We start from the raw sequence: 20,063 nt of genomic DNA, 5'->3' as shown, positions 1-20,063 counted from the left end.
TGATTTGGTAATCAAGTTAGAAATATGGACCCAAACACCACCCCACCCCACCCCGACACCTGATCAACCCAAGCTGACCCGTTGACCCGAGTGCGAGAAGGAGTGATGCGCAAGCATAAGGGTGTGAATGTGTGATCTGAGAGCGAGCGCGATGCGCAAGAGGGCGATGTGGCGAGTTTGATGCACAACCGCGATGCTTGAGCGCAGACGATGGGACGAGTGCGCGAGCTCAGACAATGAGTTGAATGCATGCACACAAATGACGAGACGAATGCATGGGCACGAATGATCAGACGAGCGTGACAGAATATAGGATGACTGGACGAACACATTTACGGGTTGACCCATGTCAATTTTGAGTTTTCGGGTTGACTCGAACCCAGCCAATTTTTCTATTGAGTTGACCTTTACCCAATTTTTTTTGGGTCAGGTTCAGGTAGAATTTTCGGGTCGTATCGAATATTAATGTCCCTAACCATGGGCTTTAAATATATCAAATGATCAAATTAGATAGAAATGTTGTAAGATCCCACTCTTTTTTTTTTTTAACAAAAGCCCCGAAAGGGTTTACGTGTTAAAAGAAAGAACCAATTACAACGAAATAAAATATGGGGGCAACGGCTCACTAAAGCTCAAAGAGCAACAAAACCAAGCAAAAGTAAACCTATCGAGCCCAAGGACACCCCATAACAAAAAAAAAAGTAGAAACCTAAGTATAAATTACTGATGCTAAGGAAAAGCATCCAAAAAAGAAAGATCAGAATAACGGAATGAAGGCCAGTCTTTCTCCCAAAAACTAACAGCTGCTCCAAGCAACGCTCCTCCTGCAAACAAAAGAAAAAGAGAGCCAAGAACCTACACCACCAAAAACAAGTGAGATAAACCCAATAATATAAAAAAGAAATGAGGATGAAATTAAAACCAAAGCGGTTGAGCCAAGGAAGGCCAAAATTGGAATTAGGACAAAACGAGCTCAAATATAAATAACAAAAAGCTTCATTTGGAGCCTCCACAAGCCGCTCGATCCTACCATCAGTAACAGCAAAATCCCCCCCACATGAGGCAAGCCACTGATTACAACGGTCCTCCACAACAAACCAGTTAATCAAAGGATGAGAACAACTACACCAACTGAGAAGGCTCCAAAACAACCACAGTTAAGATCCCACTCTTCCTAACAATTGTAAAATGCGGAATTATAAAATATGTTATACATGTTTGTATTCCTATAAATGTAAGAGAGAATGCTCGAGATGTAGTAATTGGATGGTGTTAATTATGTGACAATGATCGGATGATAGTGACTAGGTAACGACGTCTGAGCAATGATGGTTGAGTGACAATAGTTAGATGATGTTGAATAACAGTCGAGTGACGATAGTTTAATGACGATAATCACGGGGTGGTTGTGACTGACAGTGATTGTCAGCATCGAATGTTGAGTTAAGCTCTAGAGTTCTATAGATCTCAAAGCTCTTTCTAAGCTAAACCTAGTTCTCATTTATGTGGAGAATGATAGTCCATTTTATAGCATTTTGAAGTGACACTTTCATAAATTCAATTAAAATTTCATAACACTCTATCAGATGGCTTATGATGGCTTGAATTTTTTTTATTATAGACTATTCATTGAGCATTTAAGTGTCTTAACGATGTCAGAATCAAGTGTTCTTATACTTCTTGGATTCATCACATTGAGTAGTTTTTTATTCAACTATACAACAACAATAATAACATCTAGCCTTTACCCCATTATGCGGGATTGATCTGATTTAATTATAAGCATGCAAAATTTGCAGATCATCTAATCCTTTAATCAATGTTTTGAAATGTTTAGGGTTACTTCAAATGTTTAACGGACTCAAATTAATCCCTTTTGGTGTCATAATTCAATTAAGTTTGTTGAAATAATAGTTCATATAATTTTAAATTTAATTCGGAAGAAAATTTCTTGAGACATCATTTTCCCCTCCAATTTCAGATGTTAAATATTGTGTCGTCCAAAAATATATATTTAGTTCATATTGCCTAAGAAGGTCATGTTGAAAATTTCATAAATTTCAGTTATCAAAGTACCCAAAAATATTTATAAAAAACTTTGGAAATTAACTCCAATATCATTTGAACTCCATTTTCAATAAACTTATAATAGACATAGTACATTTGCCAAGACAGTCAATGATACCAAGAACAATTGGCTTAGAGTTCAAATCAGTTTTATGCTTTGTTTGGGACTGCTTTCTTAATGCTTTATAGTACAAAAATTTCTCGTTCAACAAATTTTTAAATTGATAAGCTGTTTTAAAAAGCAATAAGAAAGCCATCCCAAACGAAGCCTTAGTCAAAAAATCATAAGCATAATTTGATACTTCTTGATATTTTATAAGGCCAAATGTTATCTAAATTTTACGTGATGAGCTAAATATGACAATCTCAAAATTGCTCAATTATGAGTTCATTAGAGTGATGATATCTAAGAAAATAAAATAAAAAAAAATTTAAAAAAAAAAATCTAAGAAAATAAAATGATCATTCTAGAAGTCCAAAAATACTTTTTTTCCTTCTTTTTAAAGATATTTAAGAAGGGTTGCTTCCCAATTTTTCATAAAATATATAACCGTAGTTTTCTTATTAAGATTTTATGCATCCAAAGAAAAATAATTATTTTGATGATTTTGTGAAAAAGTAAAAAAAAAGTAATTTTATAAAAATGGATCATAGTTTATATTATTTAATAAAAATAATTAATTTTGGAGTATACTTCATGATTATTTGAAATTCATTAATGTTTGTGATATTTCACCTTAGTATTATTAGAAAGAAAAAAAAAAGTAAACTATATGATGTATTTTTATACAAATCTCCCAATTTTCTTATGAATTAGATGTAATTATAGGTAAATATTTTTGTAAAAAGGAATTTTATTTACTATTTTAACATTTGTTTTCATATAATAAGCTTCTCTTTAGTTGGCATCTAACACAACTATTTGAAATTTATTATCTAAAAAACTTACAATATTAGTTAGCCTTTATTATAAAAAAGATCCTTAAAATAAAATATTTTGAAATATAATACCATTATGTATGAAATAATAATGTGTTAAACATTGAAATCAATTTGAAATGACATTTTTAAATAATTAAAACTACTCATTTTTTAATAAAAATCATTTTATTTTAAATGTTATGATGGCATACATCATGACATCATTTTTCACTATATTTTACATGATGATGACAAGCGTCCATATTAAATATATGCTATGACTTAATCAATTATGTGCAACATATGAGTTTGAATGATGCCATATGAAAGAATGTAAAAATGTTATGATAGAACAAACGCATAAGAAAGTATAAGTTCTTTGAAATCATATTTGATGTATTCTCAGATAATTATCTTGATCAAGCACGAATCTTGGGGCAAAATCTAATCGGAAACTTCAAAAATTAAAATCAAGAGCATTCGAACTCCGATTTCAGCGAGCTTATAGTCAAACTGAGCGTCTCGGAAATACGAACCCAACGACACCAAATTCGACCCAATCCGAGCCCAAATGGGTCCGAATCAAGGACCCGAAGCGCTATGTAGAAGGTTCAAATCGCAATTTTGAGTACCAACCGGTCTCCGATTTTTAACGAGCTTAACTCGAATAAGAGCAGCTCAACGAGACGGAAATCCAACGAGCCCCAAGATCGCCAAAATCTCCTGACATCATTGAGGCCTTCAAATGTCCAACGACGCGTGCATGATCAAAGGATTCAATATCGGCCGTCCTTCAAACCACTCCCAATTCTCCCATAGATCTCACACCTATTTACGGGTTTTATGCCACTCCAGAAAAAACTTAAATAGAGCCCTCATTTTTTTCACAAGAGGGGGACTCAAGTGAGAGAGAGAAGAACAAGAGGAGGAAAGGGGAAAAGGAGAATCCTCTCCTCCTCGACCACCGCCGGAGCTCTTCTCTCCCGCCTGAATACGCTAGAACTCTGCTGGATTCGGGGAAACGACGATTCTGCAGAAAACTTTGTAAACTTGCTGAAGAACGAATTGCTAATCTGATTGCCCTGACTTTGTGGACCGAAACAGCCATTTGTAATTTGCAAACATAGCTTGAATTTTTAACTCGGCGATGGCCCCGTGGTTTTTTCTTTTTTGGATTTCCCGTAAAAATTATGGTGTTCATTATTCTCTTTTCTGTTTGTGCGCTGAATTCTCGTTACAACGCTCGGACGCGAATTTACAAAACGCGTACCCGACGTATATTCTTTCCGCAAATCAATATTAGTAATGTATATGGAGTTTGATTTATATGACTTGATTACATGCATAAATATACATACATTAACATATATGCTATGCATGCATGGTTACAGGTTTTTTTTTTTTTTTTTTTTTTTTGGTACATTTTAGGCCATTTAGGCAAACTCATCGACATCACAACGCATACACATAGACTCGAACTCTGAACCTCTTAGTTGAAAGCCAAAGCTCTCAACCAATAGGCCAAGGAGAGTTGTGTCATGGTACAGGTTTATATGGCAACAAGAATAAGAATTATAAGATTTTATTTTAATAATTATTATGATAAAAATTAGAATAAAATAATCTTCATGTTCATAAAATTTTGTAATAAATGATTACCTTTATTATTCCTAAACTTTATGTTAAAATGATATGGAGTATCATTATGAATATGTAGGGAAAATATTTAAAGAAGAAATTTAATTAATATTACACATAAGATTATATGTTTCTAATTATAATTATCAAAATGATAAAAAAATGACATAATTCTATTTTATGGGTAGATATTCTATGGATCAATTCAATTCCCACATTGAAAAATAAATAGACAATAAACGCCATTGAATTTAATATGTCAAACAAGCACATTAATAGATATGCGTTTATGGCAAACACTAGGGGTGTAAGTGAATCGAGTCGGCTCAAACTCGATTCGTTAAAGAGCTCGCGAGCCGAGCTCATCGAGCTTCGAGCTCGAGCCTACAATCGAGCTCAAATGATAAACGAGGTTAAGTTCGAACTCAACCCAACTCGACTCTAAAGCTTATCAAGCTACTCGATATATATAATTTTTATAATATTATTTTTATATATAATAATACACATCACATGCGTTGATGCTTCTCAAACGAGCTCTATCTCAATCTCGATCTCGAGCTCGAGCTTTCAAGTCGAGCTCGAACTCGATCTCGAGGCCACTAAACGAGCTCGAGCTCATTAAAGGGTTTGTTTGGGACGACTTTCTTAGTGCTTCTGAAAACAGCTTTTTAGAACATAAATTAAAATCTTTGCACTAAAAAATTGCTTTAAGAAGCATTAAAAAACCGTCCCAAACAAAACCCAAGTGCTTAATTATGATAAAATAGTAACATTGGAAAACACCCAGAACACAAAATAGAACCGTTGAATAACCCAGTACAGGTTTTGCTTAACAAGCCACTAACTAATAGAACAAAACATAAAAATTAACCGGTAAATAGTACTGTCAAAACCTCAAACTTATCGAAAAGAAAAATCCTCTATCTCCCAAATTACAAGAAAATAAAGTCCAGAACAGAATACAAACCAAAACACCCAGCAATGTTGAGAAAGCACATTCATAATTAGATTATTCAGTCAACTTTGTGGCGAAGCTTTTGCCACCGCACTTTGGGCCGACTGAGCTGCCGAAGGTGCTTCATAAGACCCGTGCGCGTCGCCGCTCAAATACGAAGGCTGACCATAAGCACCAGAATAAGATTCATTATAGGACGACTGCTGCTGCTGCTGCTGAAGATAAGACTGCCCATAGCCCGTTTGTTGAGCATATCCAGAAGCTGGTGAAGGCTGAGAATAACCCTGCACAGGCTGCCCATAAGTTTGTGTAGTCTGAGCATACGCAGCCTGAGAGGTGGCCGCAGGCGGCGGAGCTTGGCCATAAGCTGCCGGAGCAAGAGATGGTTTCTGCACCTGAGGAGATTGTCCATATCCAGGTTGTGAAGCTGTTTGGGATCCATAGCCTGGTTGAGGTGGAGCTTGTTGAGTGTCCTGAGCTGAACCAGTAGCATAAACTTGCTGAGGATAACCAGTCTGGGCGGCCGAAATAGGCTGAGTGTATCCAGGCTGCGCATAACTAGCCACCTGTCCATAACCTTGCTGATGCCCGGCGGCAGACTGGGAATAGGTTGAATCGCCGTATGATCCCGGGGCGGCGTAAGTGGGCGGAATCTGGCTATAGTTGTAGCTGTTGCTATCTGTCAAAGCTGAAGATTCGCTGGTAGGTTGCTGCTGTGGCTGTTGCTGTTGCTGGTTATAGTAATCGTATCCAGTTACTTGCGCGGTTTGCTGGCCTGCTGGATTAGATGATTGATCCCAACCAGTTGAGGTTGGAGGAAGATATCCACCATAAGGTTGTTGAGACATGTTATATTGAGGGGGTTGACCAGGATATGTTCCAGGTTGCATGTATCCGTAGCCGGGTTGCTGCATGGGTGGTGCTCCGGCGGGAGCCCAGCTCGTTGGGGGTCGAGGAGGACGGTATCCTCCAGATGTTTGTGAATTCCTAGGGCGATTCTGCGAAGTCGATTTCATTGTATAAACCAATTGCTTCTTTTGAAAGTGACTAGAAGGATGGATGAATGTAATAAAGATGTATTGATAGATGAATGCAATCACTAGAATAATAATGAAATGTCAACAGAAGAATCTTACAAGTAAAAATGTTCCTAAATTGGGGCATTTTAGGCATATCCATTCAGAGAAGGTTAGAAAAAAAAAACCCACTTACCACATTAGATGATAACTCCCAAGGTACAGCTGATGCCATCCTCTCCAAAGTCCTAAATTATGCAGACTAGTGGGGAAAAAACGACAAGCCTAAACAAACATATCTAACAGAGAGAATATATTGCCACAGGAAAGGCAACATGAAATTTATGCTTTCTCCAGTAAAATCATATCGCAGATATCTTCTTAATTGGAGAGCTGATTAATTAGAGTTCAGGAAAATATGCAAGAGCAATATCATCTAACAATGGGAGGTTGGAGAACACATGGAAATGAATAAACAATTATAAAAGAACAACGACAACAATAAATTCTTGCTAGTTTTGAACCTCAGTATATGACAAATGTAGAGGTAATAATAGTATAAAAACAAATCTAAATTTCAATCCGATATTAAATATAAAAAAATTAAGAGTCCTGCTTGGGCTTTCATATTAATGTTCACCTGCATGAGTGAAAATAAAAAAAAATTGCATTGATAGAAACTAAAGCGTGAAGAGGCTAAGACATAAGTAATTAGCTTTACATTAATCTTGCCCTCCATACATTGTTCCTAGCTGCAGGAGGTGACAGAATAGAGCAGAATACTTACGGGCATCAATAGCCTTTAAACAAGTTAATAATATATGTAAGCATCTAATGCAAAAGACTAATCCAGGAAATACATAGCTCGTTACAACATTAGAAAGTATTATGAGCAACAGTCAGTTTATATGGAGTTCATGTAAACAAAAAAAAAACCATTACGCATTACAAAAACTTAACAAGTCTGTCAAAGGAGACAAATATAACCAATATTGACTAATATTTATTTTTCTCCAAAAAATTAAATAGTAATATTGGTTGATATTAATATTTCTCCAAAAAAATTTAAGGATGACACAATCAGGGAAAGTGCAGCATAACAAGGGTTAGAGAGATTAAGACTAAAAAGGACTCATTAAAAAAAATGGTTTGAGAGATCAACTAAATTCATAATAGGCTAATTTTTAAGAAGGATCGTCATCTGTGGATGATTAAGGCTTTGTTTGTTTGAGCGTTTTTTTGCCTTTTCCGTTTTTGGAAATGGAGGAATTTTTTTTGTGTTGTTTGGTTCGTCAAATCTGATGGATCTTCATACAAAACTAAGACATTAAATTTTATATTTATCTACCGCCACGAATATTCCAGGACACAACAAAAACAATATTGAATAATATACTTATAAATATATATTATATTATATTAAAATAATAAATTATTTTAATTTTATTATTTATTTCTTTAATTTTTATTAGATATTTTTTATATTAAATTTATTATTTTATATGTTATATTTAATAATACTTTAAATATTAAATTTTCTTATATTAAATTTCTGATTATTATATTAAATATTATAAAAAATATATTAAATTAAATTAGATTTTATGTGGAAAATGCAATTCAAAATTGGTTTTCATAGAAAACCAGTTCTGAATTGTGTTTTATGGAAAATTCATATTTTGTTTTGCATGTTTTATCATTTGTAAATTTACTTTTAAAGACATTTTCCTCTTTTAATGATGCACCAATGGTTCTTTTTTTTAAATTAGCCTTCATTATATTTTCAGTAAACCATAGCGAAGCAACAGCAACAAATACAGAACGCATCATAAAATAATAACCGGAAAGAATTTATGAAAAGGAAAAAAATGACAAGATTTATAAACGAAATTTGTGCCCGTTCAACGGTTTTCCAGAATTTTGAAGATATATTTACATGGAAAATTAGAAAATTATGCTACAATGAAAAATGACTCAATAATTCCGTGCCTTTGGCAATGACCCTAAATCCTCAGGAAGGAAAATTTCCAATATAAACGAAGCAAATGCCATTAAGACATGTCTTAAACTATTTTCACAGAAAACAAATCATGACAAGAAGTTTGATTTCAACACATATACGTAAATAGAAGTGTTATAATAATATATGGATAGCAAAATAAAACAAAAACTCAAAATAAATTGCAGCGCAAATACAGCGTAGCTTAATAATCCCTAATAAAGAAAAGAACCGTCCTCTCAGATTAAACCCCATCATACTGCCACTAAAATTATGGACTTCCTAAATGATGCAGTAGAGAATGTAACCAAGTCCCGGACAAAATTTATCATAGAAAGGTATAGAAAGCTAATAGAATAAGGCTTCGTTTGGGATGGCTTTTTTGTTTCTTCTTAAAATAGTTTTTTAATACGAAAATTAAGATTTTTATAGAAAAAAGCTGCTTTAAGAGCAACAAAAAAGTTGTCCCAAACGATGCCTAAAACCTAATCTATCATGGCTTCATGCATAGGAACCTCTAAATTCGACAAAAAATTCAACTGCATCAAGTAATTGGAATTCACTATGAGGGAATAAAAATAGAATAAAATAGCATTTATATTTCATCAGAATTTATTTCCCAATAAAGAGGTAGTTCAAAATGCATACATATCTTCTAACTCAGATCAGTTCTGCAGTATTCCATCATGGATCAATTAATATTTATCATGAGTTGCAGGTTTAAGATCATACCAGTGCCAAATAAACAGGACAAGGGCATGCCTAGAACTTTACTCCATGTTGGGTTCACCAACACAAGCGCTCCCTACAACAATTCTCAGAAAATGATAATAAGCTCAAATTATAACAGTTATCTCTTGATAAGCCTTCCCCTAAAAATCATCTCATTACATCCATTTTATGAAATCCTAAATAAACCAACCAAAATGAGGTCACAAATTGGAATCATATAGCATTCAAACTTGAAGAAAATACTCTAAAGATGGGACCATGTATTAGAACTCTAAGTCTGATAGGAAGAGAGGATACTTCTGATACGTTAGTTATTTCAACATAATTATAATGCTATTCCACGAAATCTAAAGGATGATCTTTCCAGGCAGTAACAATAAGCTGCCCAAAGATATTAAAATAATGATAAAATCAAGGTATGTCCCAAGTAAAATTTGAATTCTATTCTCCAAATAAGTAATATGAAAGTGTGACAAGGTAATTCCAAGTTAAGATGGTGAAGCCAGTTCAAAAAATTTAATCATGAATCCTCACACGCAAGAAATATGATTGAACATATTCATGTTTCAACATAGGAACAAATTTGCAACAATGCTCATTTCAAAGCAAAAATTAAATCAGTTATTCATGAAAATAATAATCCAAGTTCTAACTTCTAAGACTAAGAAGAAAACTTGGGCACAATTTCAGCAGCCACCAACCAAAATTGGCCTAAAAAAGTGATCTTTCTTTTCAGCCCTCTTAACCTAGAAACTTCCTATTGCCATGATATGCACATGTTAAAGAAATGAACAACGTTTCAAAAAAAGATGCAGAAGCATACAATGCACAAAAACATTGAACATAAGCATATACAGATGTATACACAATGAAACTGTTATTAAGAATATAATACCCATTTAGCCCAATATCTCATTTATGCATAAACCAGAATGCGGAACAGTTCGAGAATCCTAAGAAAAAAGTTGACCGCGTAAACCATCCAAGCCAGATCATAAGCCCAAATGATGGCCTCTTTGGTTGCAATATAGTAGGGACCTAAAAGTTTTATCAGCACCCAAGGAGGTGAAGTCCATTTCAATGGGGGAGAAAACATCAGTTTCACGCCCTTGCTTTTGATCTAATTCACTACTTCACTCCAAAGTCACAAAAGCTTCTCTAGATTCACCATTCTCCTACTTTAGTTAACAAAATGATTCATTTCCTAGGAAAATAGGATTGAACAGCAATGGAATTTCATAGCCAATAAAAAAGCGTTTTACAAATAACTGATGAGCCTCCACAATAGCCAACCAAACAAAACTATACAAATGACTATTGCAGATCAGGTTTCCAGAAAAGTGAACATAAAATCAAAGAAGGAAATCTTTGCTACTATAAGAAAACATGAGAAATAAGTTAAACAAACCAAGTTTCACAACCTCAAAATGTTTCTGGTTAATATTGCAATTAATATCAACAAGAAATCAAGATTTACAGAACCCTATCAAAGGACAAGAATGCAAGTGTTATATGAAACGCCAAGTGATGAAATGCTTGAAATAACAAACACAAGATAGAATGATCAAGTAAAAAATAAACAACAAATGCCTTCCAAGCAGTCAGAAGTGTAAAGTTTGATTGAAAACAACCAAATAAACAAAACCTTGATAATAAACAGAAGACATAAGATTGATGATTTCTCTTAAAAGATAAAAACAGTTGCTTCAGTTGCAATGGGAAGAAAGCTTAAATGCTTCGATACATCAGTAGCCTTTAAGCACTAAACCAATGACAAAAATATTGTGAATATAGAAAATTTATAATGCAAAACATCATATTAGATAGTACAGACAACTTATAATATTCATCATAAGGATATGCAGGTTAGGAAGGAAGTTTGTAATATCTTTTCACATATAAAAGAATGAAGATGTGAAAAAAAATTTAAAAAAAATCAGAATGTCAGATGCTTGAACTGAAGTACAACATAAATCTCATGTATTCCTAAAAAAGAAAGTTTTATGTCGATGCTCAGTTGGTGATAGATGAAAAATAAATTGTACTAAAAATTCCATGGTAAAAATAATGTTGATCTAAGTTATATAAGTGACTAGCGTATATAAATGTTGATCTCGCTCATGATAAAGTTCCAAGCTCATGCAAACATGTGCGCTGCCCCAATTGAGAAAATTAGGTTAACTTCAGTGCGCAAAGCAATGAAGAAAATCAAAATAAATGTAACACCATGGTGTTTTAAGTTTTAACCATTATAGGTTATAGCAAGTAAATCACATACAATGCAGATTATTACCTCAACCATGTTCTCCATCTGCAATGCAAGTGAAAACACAAGCTTGCAAAACAGCTAAGATCCTTGGCCCTCTTTGTGCATTACATAATAATTAAAGTAGGTCATCCTCACTATTTAAAGGGTCAATGCAATGTGACTTCTATGTCATTGCTTGAAATTCAAGATCAAGGCTAAAGTGAAAGATAATAAAGTCATTCATAAACAGAAAAAAATCAACAAAATCACTGGCTTTGCCCTATGTTGTTTAATGATATTAAAACATAACAAAGTAAAGTGCAACTTGCTCCTTCAATTTAATCATATTAACAAACAACAATTAATGAGTAAAAGAGTTCAAATGATTTATTCGATTAATTCAATTTTCCATTAGCAAAATATAAATTCACATCAAAAGAAATGTTAATTCCATTGACAAACCAACTTTGGACCTTCCCCATACCTCACTAATAACATCATTAACCATTTGCTTTGCTAATTCAATCTGTTCATTTGTGCCATCTATATGTACAGTTCGTTCCATTGATGGATCACCTGGTGGCAGATGTAATGGTATCACCTGTAAAAGTTAAGATGAAAAATTACACATATAGAAAACTAATATGTAATCAAAGCTATGGATTCACAAAAGCAATGGTCAAAGATTAAAATCAACACAAAAATGCTTGAAGGATGCCGTTTGAATGAATTCACAAATTGTATCACTAGAAACCATCTGCAATGATAAAAAAATGATTTGGACTTGTCTTTGGGCTTTTGCTTTCACAGAGAACTCAGACTGTCTATTAAACAAGTTGTCATATAATATTCAGTAGCTATACAGCAACATTAGGGGAGGACCCAGGAATCAAATCACAAAATGTTTTCCACTTAAAATCATACACAAGTCATTCATACAGCACTACGGAAATGAATTTTAATTTTCTCAGATCATGACATCAATTCATAAAATATCAAAAAATCAAATTAGTTATGTTTTTCTTTAAAATCTAGCTCTTAATCAAGATTTTGAAATTCTCAATCCCACAACCTGCCAGTCGGGCATAGAAAGCTTTGTCCTAGCGTCAAAACAACAGAAACACACTGCTTGCTATGTCTTTAGCTATCATTGCTCTTTGAATTATAAATGGAGTAGGTCAAAGTTTTGCTTACACTGGGTCTTCATTTCCATAATGCCCACCACAATATTTACCAAGAAAAAGAAATTTACGACTTGGAAAAAGATTAACAATGAAAAACATGAACAAACACCAACATTGACTGATCATAAAATTTTCAATTCTATCCACCTATGGAGAAGTTCAGATTAGCTTCATTCCTTGAAAATGTGTGTGCATTCCACACATGTTAATAAGTTTGGCTAAGTCATGTTTAGTGTTCTCTGTGTCCTAAGTCAATAGGTTAAGGAAGGTTTTAATTAAAATTAAAGTTAAACTACTTCTATTTTCCTATTAGTCATTAATTTAGCACTATGGTAGTAAACAGCTAATATTTGGAGAGCTAATTGGCTCAATCTCAACAACTTTTAAAGCAAATAAGCTAATAAGCCTAAATAAATTTAAGCTTCTTAAATTAGCAATAGTGGTCTGACCAAAACCCAGCTTTTTGGCTGGCACAAAAAAGTTCAAAAATACAAGAATACTCATGTATACATATAGAACTATCCTCTCAGATAAATTTAATTTCTCACATTCCACTATCTGGTTCAACTAACAAGGAAAACTCAGTTTGCCAACTTAGTATTTCTGTCTTAAGGTCACTCCCATCGCAATGGATAGCACCCTGCAACAGGCCACTATCTAAATCAAACTTGTGATAAATTACTGTATTCCTCTCCTTACATAAGGTGGCATGGAAATGTGTTGCAATATAAATCATATGGTGTTATCAATGAGGCAGAGTACCGAAACCAATGAATCAAAAGGCATTAGCTGTTAAAATTTCCATAAATATCTAAGTGATAAGTACTTTCCTCCTCTGCCTTTCAAAATCAAAATCCTTCTATTGATACCATCCAAAGTCTCATAGAACTAAGAGTTGACCTCATTAGTAAAATTTATGCACTGGTTGTTGGTAAGTTGCAATTTCTGGTTAATAAAAAAATTGTCCATCTTGCAGCTCTTAAATAGTTGGACTTACTTTCTATCAAATTCATGCTTGTGTAAAGCTCCGAACTTCTCTTTGAATCCTTTTTAGATACAAAACATCTCTTTTCAAATCTCAAGTTACATTCTGATGCTTCAAACAATTGTGATAACCAAAAAAATATTCCTGACCTTTAGCTGACAGTCATGTTGAAGTTGGCGCAACATGCATTAACTAGTCATATTTAAAAAGTTGAGAATGAGGCAAACAAATTGATACCTATGATCATTCACTTCACTGAACAGACTGAAATGTGAACAACAACAACAACAAGCCTTTATCCCACTATGTGGGGTCGGCTACATGAATCAATTTTCTCCATTGTGTCCTATTAAGAGTCAAATTCTCATCTAAATCTAATAAAGAAATGTCATTTCTAATATTCTCTAACCAAGCCTTTTTAGGTCTACCTCTACCTTTCTTAACATAAGTCAAATCTAATACATCTACTTTCCTAACCTAGTAATCGGTAGGCAGCCGTTTTATGTGACCAAACCATCAGAGGCGACTTTCTCTAATCTTATCTTCAATTGGAGATACTCCAACCTTATCACGTATATGCTCATTTTGTATCCTGTCGCTAAGAGTAAAGCCACTCATCTAACTAAGCATCCTCATCTCTGCAATACTTAATATAATATTATGCTTCTCTTTTAATGGTCAACATTCTACACCATAAAGCATTGCAAGTCTCACTACCATCTTATAGAATTTTCCCTTAAGTTTGAGAGGGATTATTCTATCACACAACAAGCCCGATGCATTCCTCCACTTCAACCATCCAACTTGAATTATGCTAATAGTATCCCCATCTATTTCACCATCACTCTGCACAATAGACCCAACTATCCAAAACGTGTACTCTAATTAATGACTTGATCGCCCAAAGTCACAATCCCCTCACTAGATCTATTATTACCAAAATTACACTCCATATATTCAGTTTTAGATCTACTCAAACGAAAGCCTTTAAACTCTAAGGTTGACCTCCATAATTCAAGTTTACCTTCAACTCCCTCTCTAGTTTTATCAACAAGAAGAACATCATCAACAAAAAGCAAACACCAGGGTACAACCTCTTGCAAATGTCTAGTGAGAACATCCATGACTAAAGCAAAAAAGACATGGGCTTAAGGATGATCCTTCATGTAATCCAACTGAAATAAGAAAATACTTGGTCAAAGTGTCAAACCACTTAACCACCTTGTGTTTGAATGCAAGTAACAACTCCTACATATATATCCTTAATGACTTGAATATAAATATTATTAATTTCTTTCTTATGTAGAACTCTCCATAGCATTTTTCTTGGAACTTTATCATATGCTTTCTCTAAATCAATAAAAATCATATGTAGATCCTACTTATTCTCTAAACTTCTCCATCAAACCTCTCACTAAATGTATAGCTTCCATAGTAGACCTACTTGGCATGAATCCAAATTGATTTTGAGAAACATTACTGAAATGTGATCATACTTCCAAAAAGAATTTCATGCCATGGTTCTAGAGACGTTTATCAACAATGAGGAAAGAGATTTCCCAGCATGATTCCATTTTCTTGCAACAGCTACAAGTTTCTTAAACCCAAGAAAGAAATAGCCACACAATTGCATATACACATCAAGGTGAAGAATAGAGACAAAAACCACACAGGTTAAATGTCTGATAAAAAACTAAAGTAGTTTGATGCCCCCTAGTACTAATGAGATTGTTGACTGCCCATACCTCTTGACTAAATATGATCATTTCCCAATAAAACAAAGATCAATGAGTAATCAACAGACTGAGCATTTTTGGATCAATGTTTTAGTGAAGTCCTCGAGAAACAAGTTTAAATAAGTATAAGTGCATGAGATGGAAAAAAAACACAACAACAACAACATCAAGCCTTTATCCCACTACGTGGGGTCGGCTACATGAATCCTTTTTCTCCATTATGTCCTATTAAAAGTCAAATTCTCGTTTAAATCTAATAAAGAAAGGTCATTCCTAATATTTTCTAACCAAGTCTTTTTAGGTCTACCCCTACCTTTCTTAATATAAGTCAAATCTAATACCTCTACTCTCCTAAATGGGTCATCGGAAAGCCGCCGTTTTATGTGACCAAACCATCTAAGGCGACTCTCTCTAATCTTATCTTCTACTGGAGCTACTCCAACCTTTTCACGTATATGCTCATTTCGTATCCTATCTCTAAGGGTAAAGCCACTCATCCACCTGAGCATCCTCATCTCTGCCACACTTAACTTAGTATTATGCTTCTCTTTTAATGGCCAACATTCGGCACCATAAAGCATTGCAGGCCTCACTACCATCTTATAGAATTTTCCCTTAAGTTTGAGGGGTACATTTCTATCACATAACAAGCCCGATGCATTCCTCCACTTCAACCATCCAACTTGAATTCTGCTGATAATATCCCCATCTATTTCACCATCACTCTGAACAATTAATCCAAGATATCTAAAACGTGTACTCTTATTAATGACTTGATCGCCCAAAGTCACAATCCCCTCACTAGGTCTATTACTACTAAAATTACACTCCATATATTCCGTTTTAGATCTACTCAAGCGAAAACCTTTAGACTCTAAGGTTGACCTCCATAATTCAAGTTTACCTTCAACTCCCTCTCTGGTCTTATTAACAAGAAGAATATCATCAGCAAAAAGTATACACCAAGGTACATCCTCTTGCAAATGTTTGGTGAGAACATCCATGACTAAAGCAAAAAGATAGTAAAATATTAAGTAAAATATAAAGAAATATTGTTTTATGGATAATCAGAAGGTAGAAGTGTGAAACCACTCAATATGCTTGAAGTTATATTTACAAAACAATGGAGAGCTTACCAATTACACAACAAGAGAAGCAAATTTTGAAAGGTTAACTGCAGAATTTAATTGGAATAAGTATGAAAGTATTAATAACTTTTCGTGAAGTATTCAACAGTTAGTATCACACCTCCAAACTGCTTACCCTACTGATAATCAAAATTTGCCAACCATTAAAAAGAAAGTAATGGTGGGGAAGCACTCTATCTATGAGTTTACAGCAACAGAGAAAGCCTCCATGTGGCAGAAATTTGATAAGAATTTGAGAAAACACAATCATTTTAATCACTGTTGACAATTCTAGGACATTTATGCTCACTTTTCAGAAGAATCAACCTCATCTGGTAACACAACAAAATTCAGTATTATTCCTGATTTCAATGACCTCGTAGCTTTATTTAAGCTTTATGCAACCTTTTAAGTCAAACCATTACAATCTCTTTTCTTTCATAGTCTTTCCTCTTTAAGTGTATTTCTACATTTTATATAGAAACTTGAATTCATAATTGTGCAGCAGGATCAGCCTTCATTTCCATAACTTTATTACTTCCATGAGAGTCAAGTCTACCAAAAATCTGACTGCTTCATTTGCAATTCTGAAATTGTACAAATGTAAAAAGCTGGTGAGTTAATTGGGTTCGACGAGGCTCAATTGAGATAATCGAGTTCAATCGAACACAATTGGGTCTGCTCCAACTCGACCCAAGTCGAGTTGACACAAAAATTGTTTCAACAACTGGTTGCAGAGTTTTCTTTAATATTTTAATGTAATGTCCATTGGACAGGATTCATTCAGCTTGATCTCAATTGTATTCAGCTTGAACCATTTAATATGAAGTTCAACCTTGAGCTCAGCTTGCGTTCAAGGTTATATACTTGTCAAGCTCTAACCAGGTCAAAAAATAGCTTATTGGATTAAACATACCGACCTTCTTATTAAACTTTTTATTGCATGCTAAACATGAAAATATGTTAACTAATTCAAGCCTAAGTCTAAAAAATCAGAATAAAATCTAACATAGCCAAATAAAATTTCCAAAAACTAAGTGCAGAAATTAAACATGCTTTAATTTGGACATTAGGAACAACATATTAAAAAAACATACACAGAGAAAGTCCATGATCTGTTTGTGACAAAAAGAATTAAAATATAGATCAAATGGAAGATAACTAGCTATTCATGTAAATGAGCATACTAAAAAAGAATGGAAACACTCATATAACATATAAAATAAATGTTCTAACCTGGATGCGTGCCCCAGTTGTAGCTTGCATGTTTTTTATATTCTCACCACCTTTGCCAATAATTAGACCAACCTTGACATTTGCAAAGTTTCAAATCACGATAGATAAAGAAAAGGAAACAGGCATTCACCAACAATTATTACCAACCTTATTGTTTGGAACTTGCATTGAAAAATGCTCAGCACCTGTAGGTGTACTAGTAAACTTCCGACCCGAAACAATGCCAGAACCACCAGCTGCAGCCTTCATAATTTATAGATAATAAAAAAAATGAACACCAACAAATTGGAGAATTACATCATTGATTTATACCAACCCCTACCTCTGCAAGTACTTCGTTAATCAACTGTTCAGCCTTGCTAATCTGCTCAGGAGTTCCAATAAGTTCTACAGGTCTAGTCTGTGAATGAGGGTCAGAATCCATATCTCTAGTTACTTGAATTCTGGCTCCAGAATTCACCTGAAGATATTTTATTGTCTCTCCACTTTTACCAATAATAACACCAACCTGTCAAAAAATAAATCTAACAAGGATCAGTGTTGAAACTGACACAACTTAACCCCACAAAAAAGGAAGTAGAAGAATATTGGACTTATAGAAAGATTAATACCCTTCCATTAGGAATATCAATTCTCTTGTTCGATCCAGCAAATCCATAAGAGGCAAAAGATGATGGTGTGGTCATCCCACCTTGCGATGGTGATGACTGCCCAAAAGGATTATGTGGTTGATCTGATGCACATGACACGAAAAGAATTTCAACAATGATTAGATCCAACGACAGGAAAAAAATTGTTTTGACACATAGCACCAAACTTTATGCACATATATCAAGTAACTAAATAAAACCATTCAAGCAATCCGCCTGGCGCAATTGATGGAAAACTACTCAAGCAACTTCGAAGCAATCCAGACATAAAGAAAGCAAAGGATTCCTCCACATATCTAAGAACTTGAAGTCATGCATTGAAACATGAATATCAGTATACTGGTGCTTAGAACAAAATAAAAAGCTCAGCAGATATAAAAAAAAAAAAATCAACATAACCAAATATTAAAGAATGTTATAAAAACATGATATCGAACACAATATTATTAGCAGCCAAACTGAAAACTTATTCGTATCAAATAAATAGATCTATAAAGACTTCTTCGGGTATAAAAACCCCAACGCAGGTCAGAAGCCAGATAAAACTAAACAATAAGGTGAAGAAAAGATGCATACCAAAATCAAACCCCTTGTTGCTCGAATCATCAGCCCCAGCCCCGTTCTCAACTCTTGGCCTCTTGGCCTCGGCATCACTGAAGATCCTTGCAGCGATCTCCTGCGCCCGCTGTTTAGCTAGCTGGATGCCATCGGGAGGGGGAGGAACGGTGTTGTAGGAAGGTGGGGCAGCGGCCTCCGAACGTGGAGAGACAATCGGTGCAGAGAAGCCGGTGGACCTACGACCAGAAGAAAGAGCAGCGGGAGGAGGAGTGCCTTGGTCGTCGAACTTCCGTTTGTGGTCAGACCGCGAGGAATAATGAAGATCTTCCGCCATTGGTGGAGCCCGTGGATGTTCTCGCCACGGACAGAGAAAGAGGAAAGAAATGGAGGAAGGGTCGCCGACGAACACGAAAACCCTAATAAACGCGGAAGAGAAGACGGCGGGAGTGGTTGGATGACCCCCGCATGAGAAGATATTTGCGTCTTTTTTGCATTTAAGCCCTTTTGTTCATCCGAAATTAGATCACACAACAAGGAACTTTTATTTTATCCAGTGAACGTACGCTCTCTACGTTCGGATCTAGATAAAAAAAGCGCAATACCGAGTACCGAGTTGTAACGAGTTTTTTAAAAAAATTCGGTATTGCGCTGTTTTGGTCTAAAATCGAACGTAGAGGAGCGTACGTTCACTGGATGTAATAAAAGTTCCAGGACAAGACAGGCTTAGCACACAAGTGAGGCGGCGGTATTTAAGCCTATGATTCGGGTGAAATTATTAGGGGTCAATTATAATGAGCCATATTATTAATATGTTATATATTATTAATGTATATAGGTATGTATCGAGTGATGTGGTGCATTTGATTGGACTCAAAACAGTCTAGTAACCGCACGTATTTTCTCCTGATTGGGTCATGGTTGTAAACTCTCACATTGCTTATATGCTGATGATATATTAGTGTTTGACAAAATTACAGTGCATAATTATAATGTTCTCAACGTCATTTT

General features: G+C 34.6%; 1 protein-coding gene across 1 annotated transcript; it reads right to left on the bottom strand.

Annotated features, from left to right (window-relative positions):
• Positions 1–5,415: 5,415 nt before the first annotated feature.
• LOC110109249 (far upstream element-binding protein 1) lies at positions 5,416–19,470 on the bottom strand. The gene is made up of 7 exons (XM_020840218.2): positions 19,074–19,470; positions 18,459–18,580; positions 18,170–18,355; positions 17,995–18,090; positions 17,848–17,919; positions 12,064–12,180; positions 5,416–6,582 (listed from the first exon to the last, which is right to left on the bottom strand). The coding sequence occupies exons 1-7, from the start codon at positions 19,387–19,389 to the stop codon at positions 5,647–5,649; spliced, it is 1,845 nt and encodes a 614-aa protein (XP_020695877.1). The 5' UTR covers positions 19,390–19,470; the 3' UTR covers positions 5,416–5,646.
• Between the last annotated feature and the right edge of the window lie 593 nt (positions 19,471–20,063).

Source organism: Dendrobium catenatum, unplaced genomic scaffold, assembly GCF_001605985.2.
Source record: "Dendrobium catenatum unplaced genomic scaffold, ASM160598v2 fragScaff_scaffold_1492, whole genome shotgun sequence".
NCBI lineage: Eukaryota > Viridiplantae > Streptophyta > Magnoliopsida > Asparagales > Orchidaceae > Dendrobium > Dendrobium catenatum.
The sequence above is the reverse complement of the archived record's forward strand: the minus strand, read 5'-3'. Positions and strand labels throughout refer to the sequence as shown.

Coding starts and splice junctions, on each gene's coding strand:
- LOC110109249 (XM_020840218.2), bottom strand. CDS start 19,389: ATGGCGGAAGATCTTCATTATTCCTCGCGGTCTGACCACAAACGGAAG. Junction 18,091..18,169: donor TTAACGAAGTACTTGCAGAG/GTAGGGGTTGGT, acceptor TAAATTATGAAG/GCTGCAGCTGGTGGTTCTGG. Junction 6,583..12,063: donor TTAATGATGTTATTAGTGAG/GTATGGGGAAGG, acceptor TCGACTTCGCAG/AATCGCCCTAGGAATTCACA.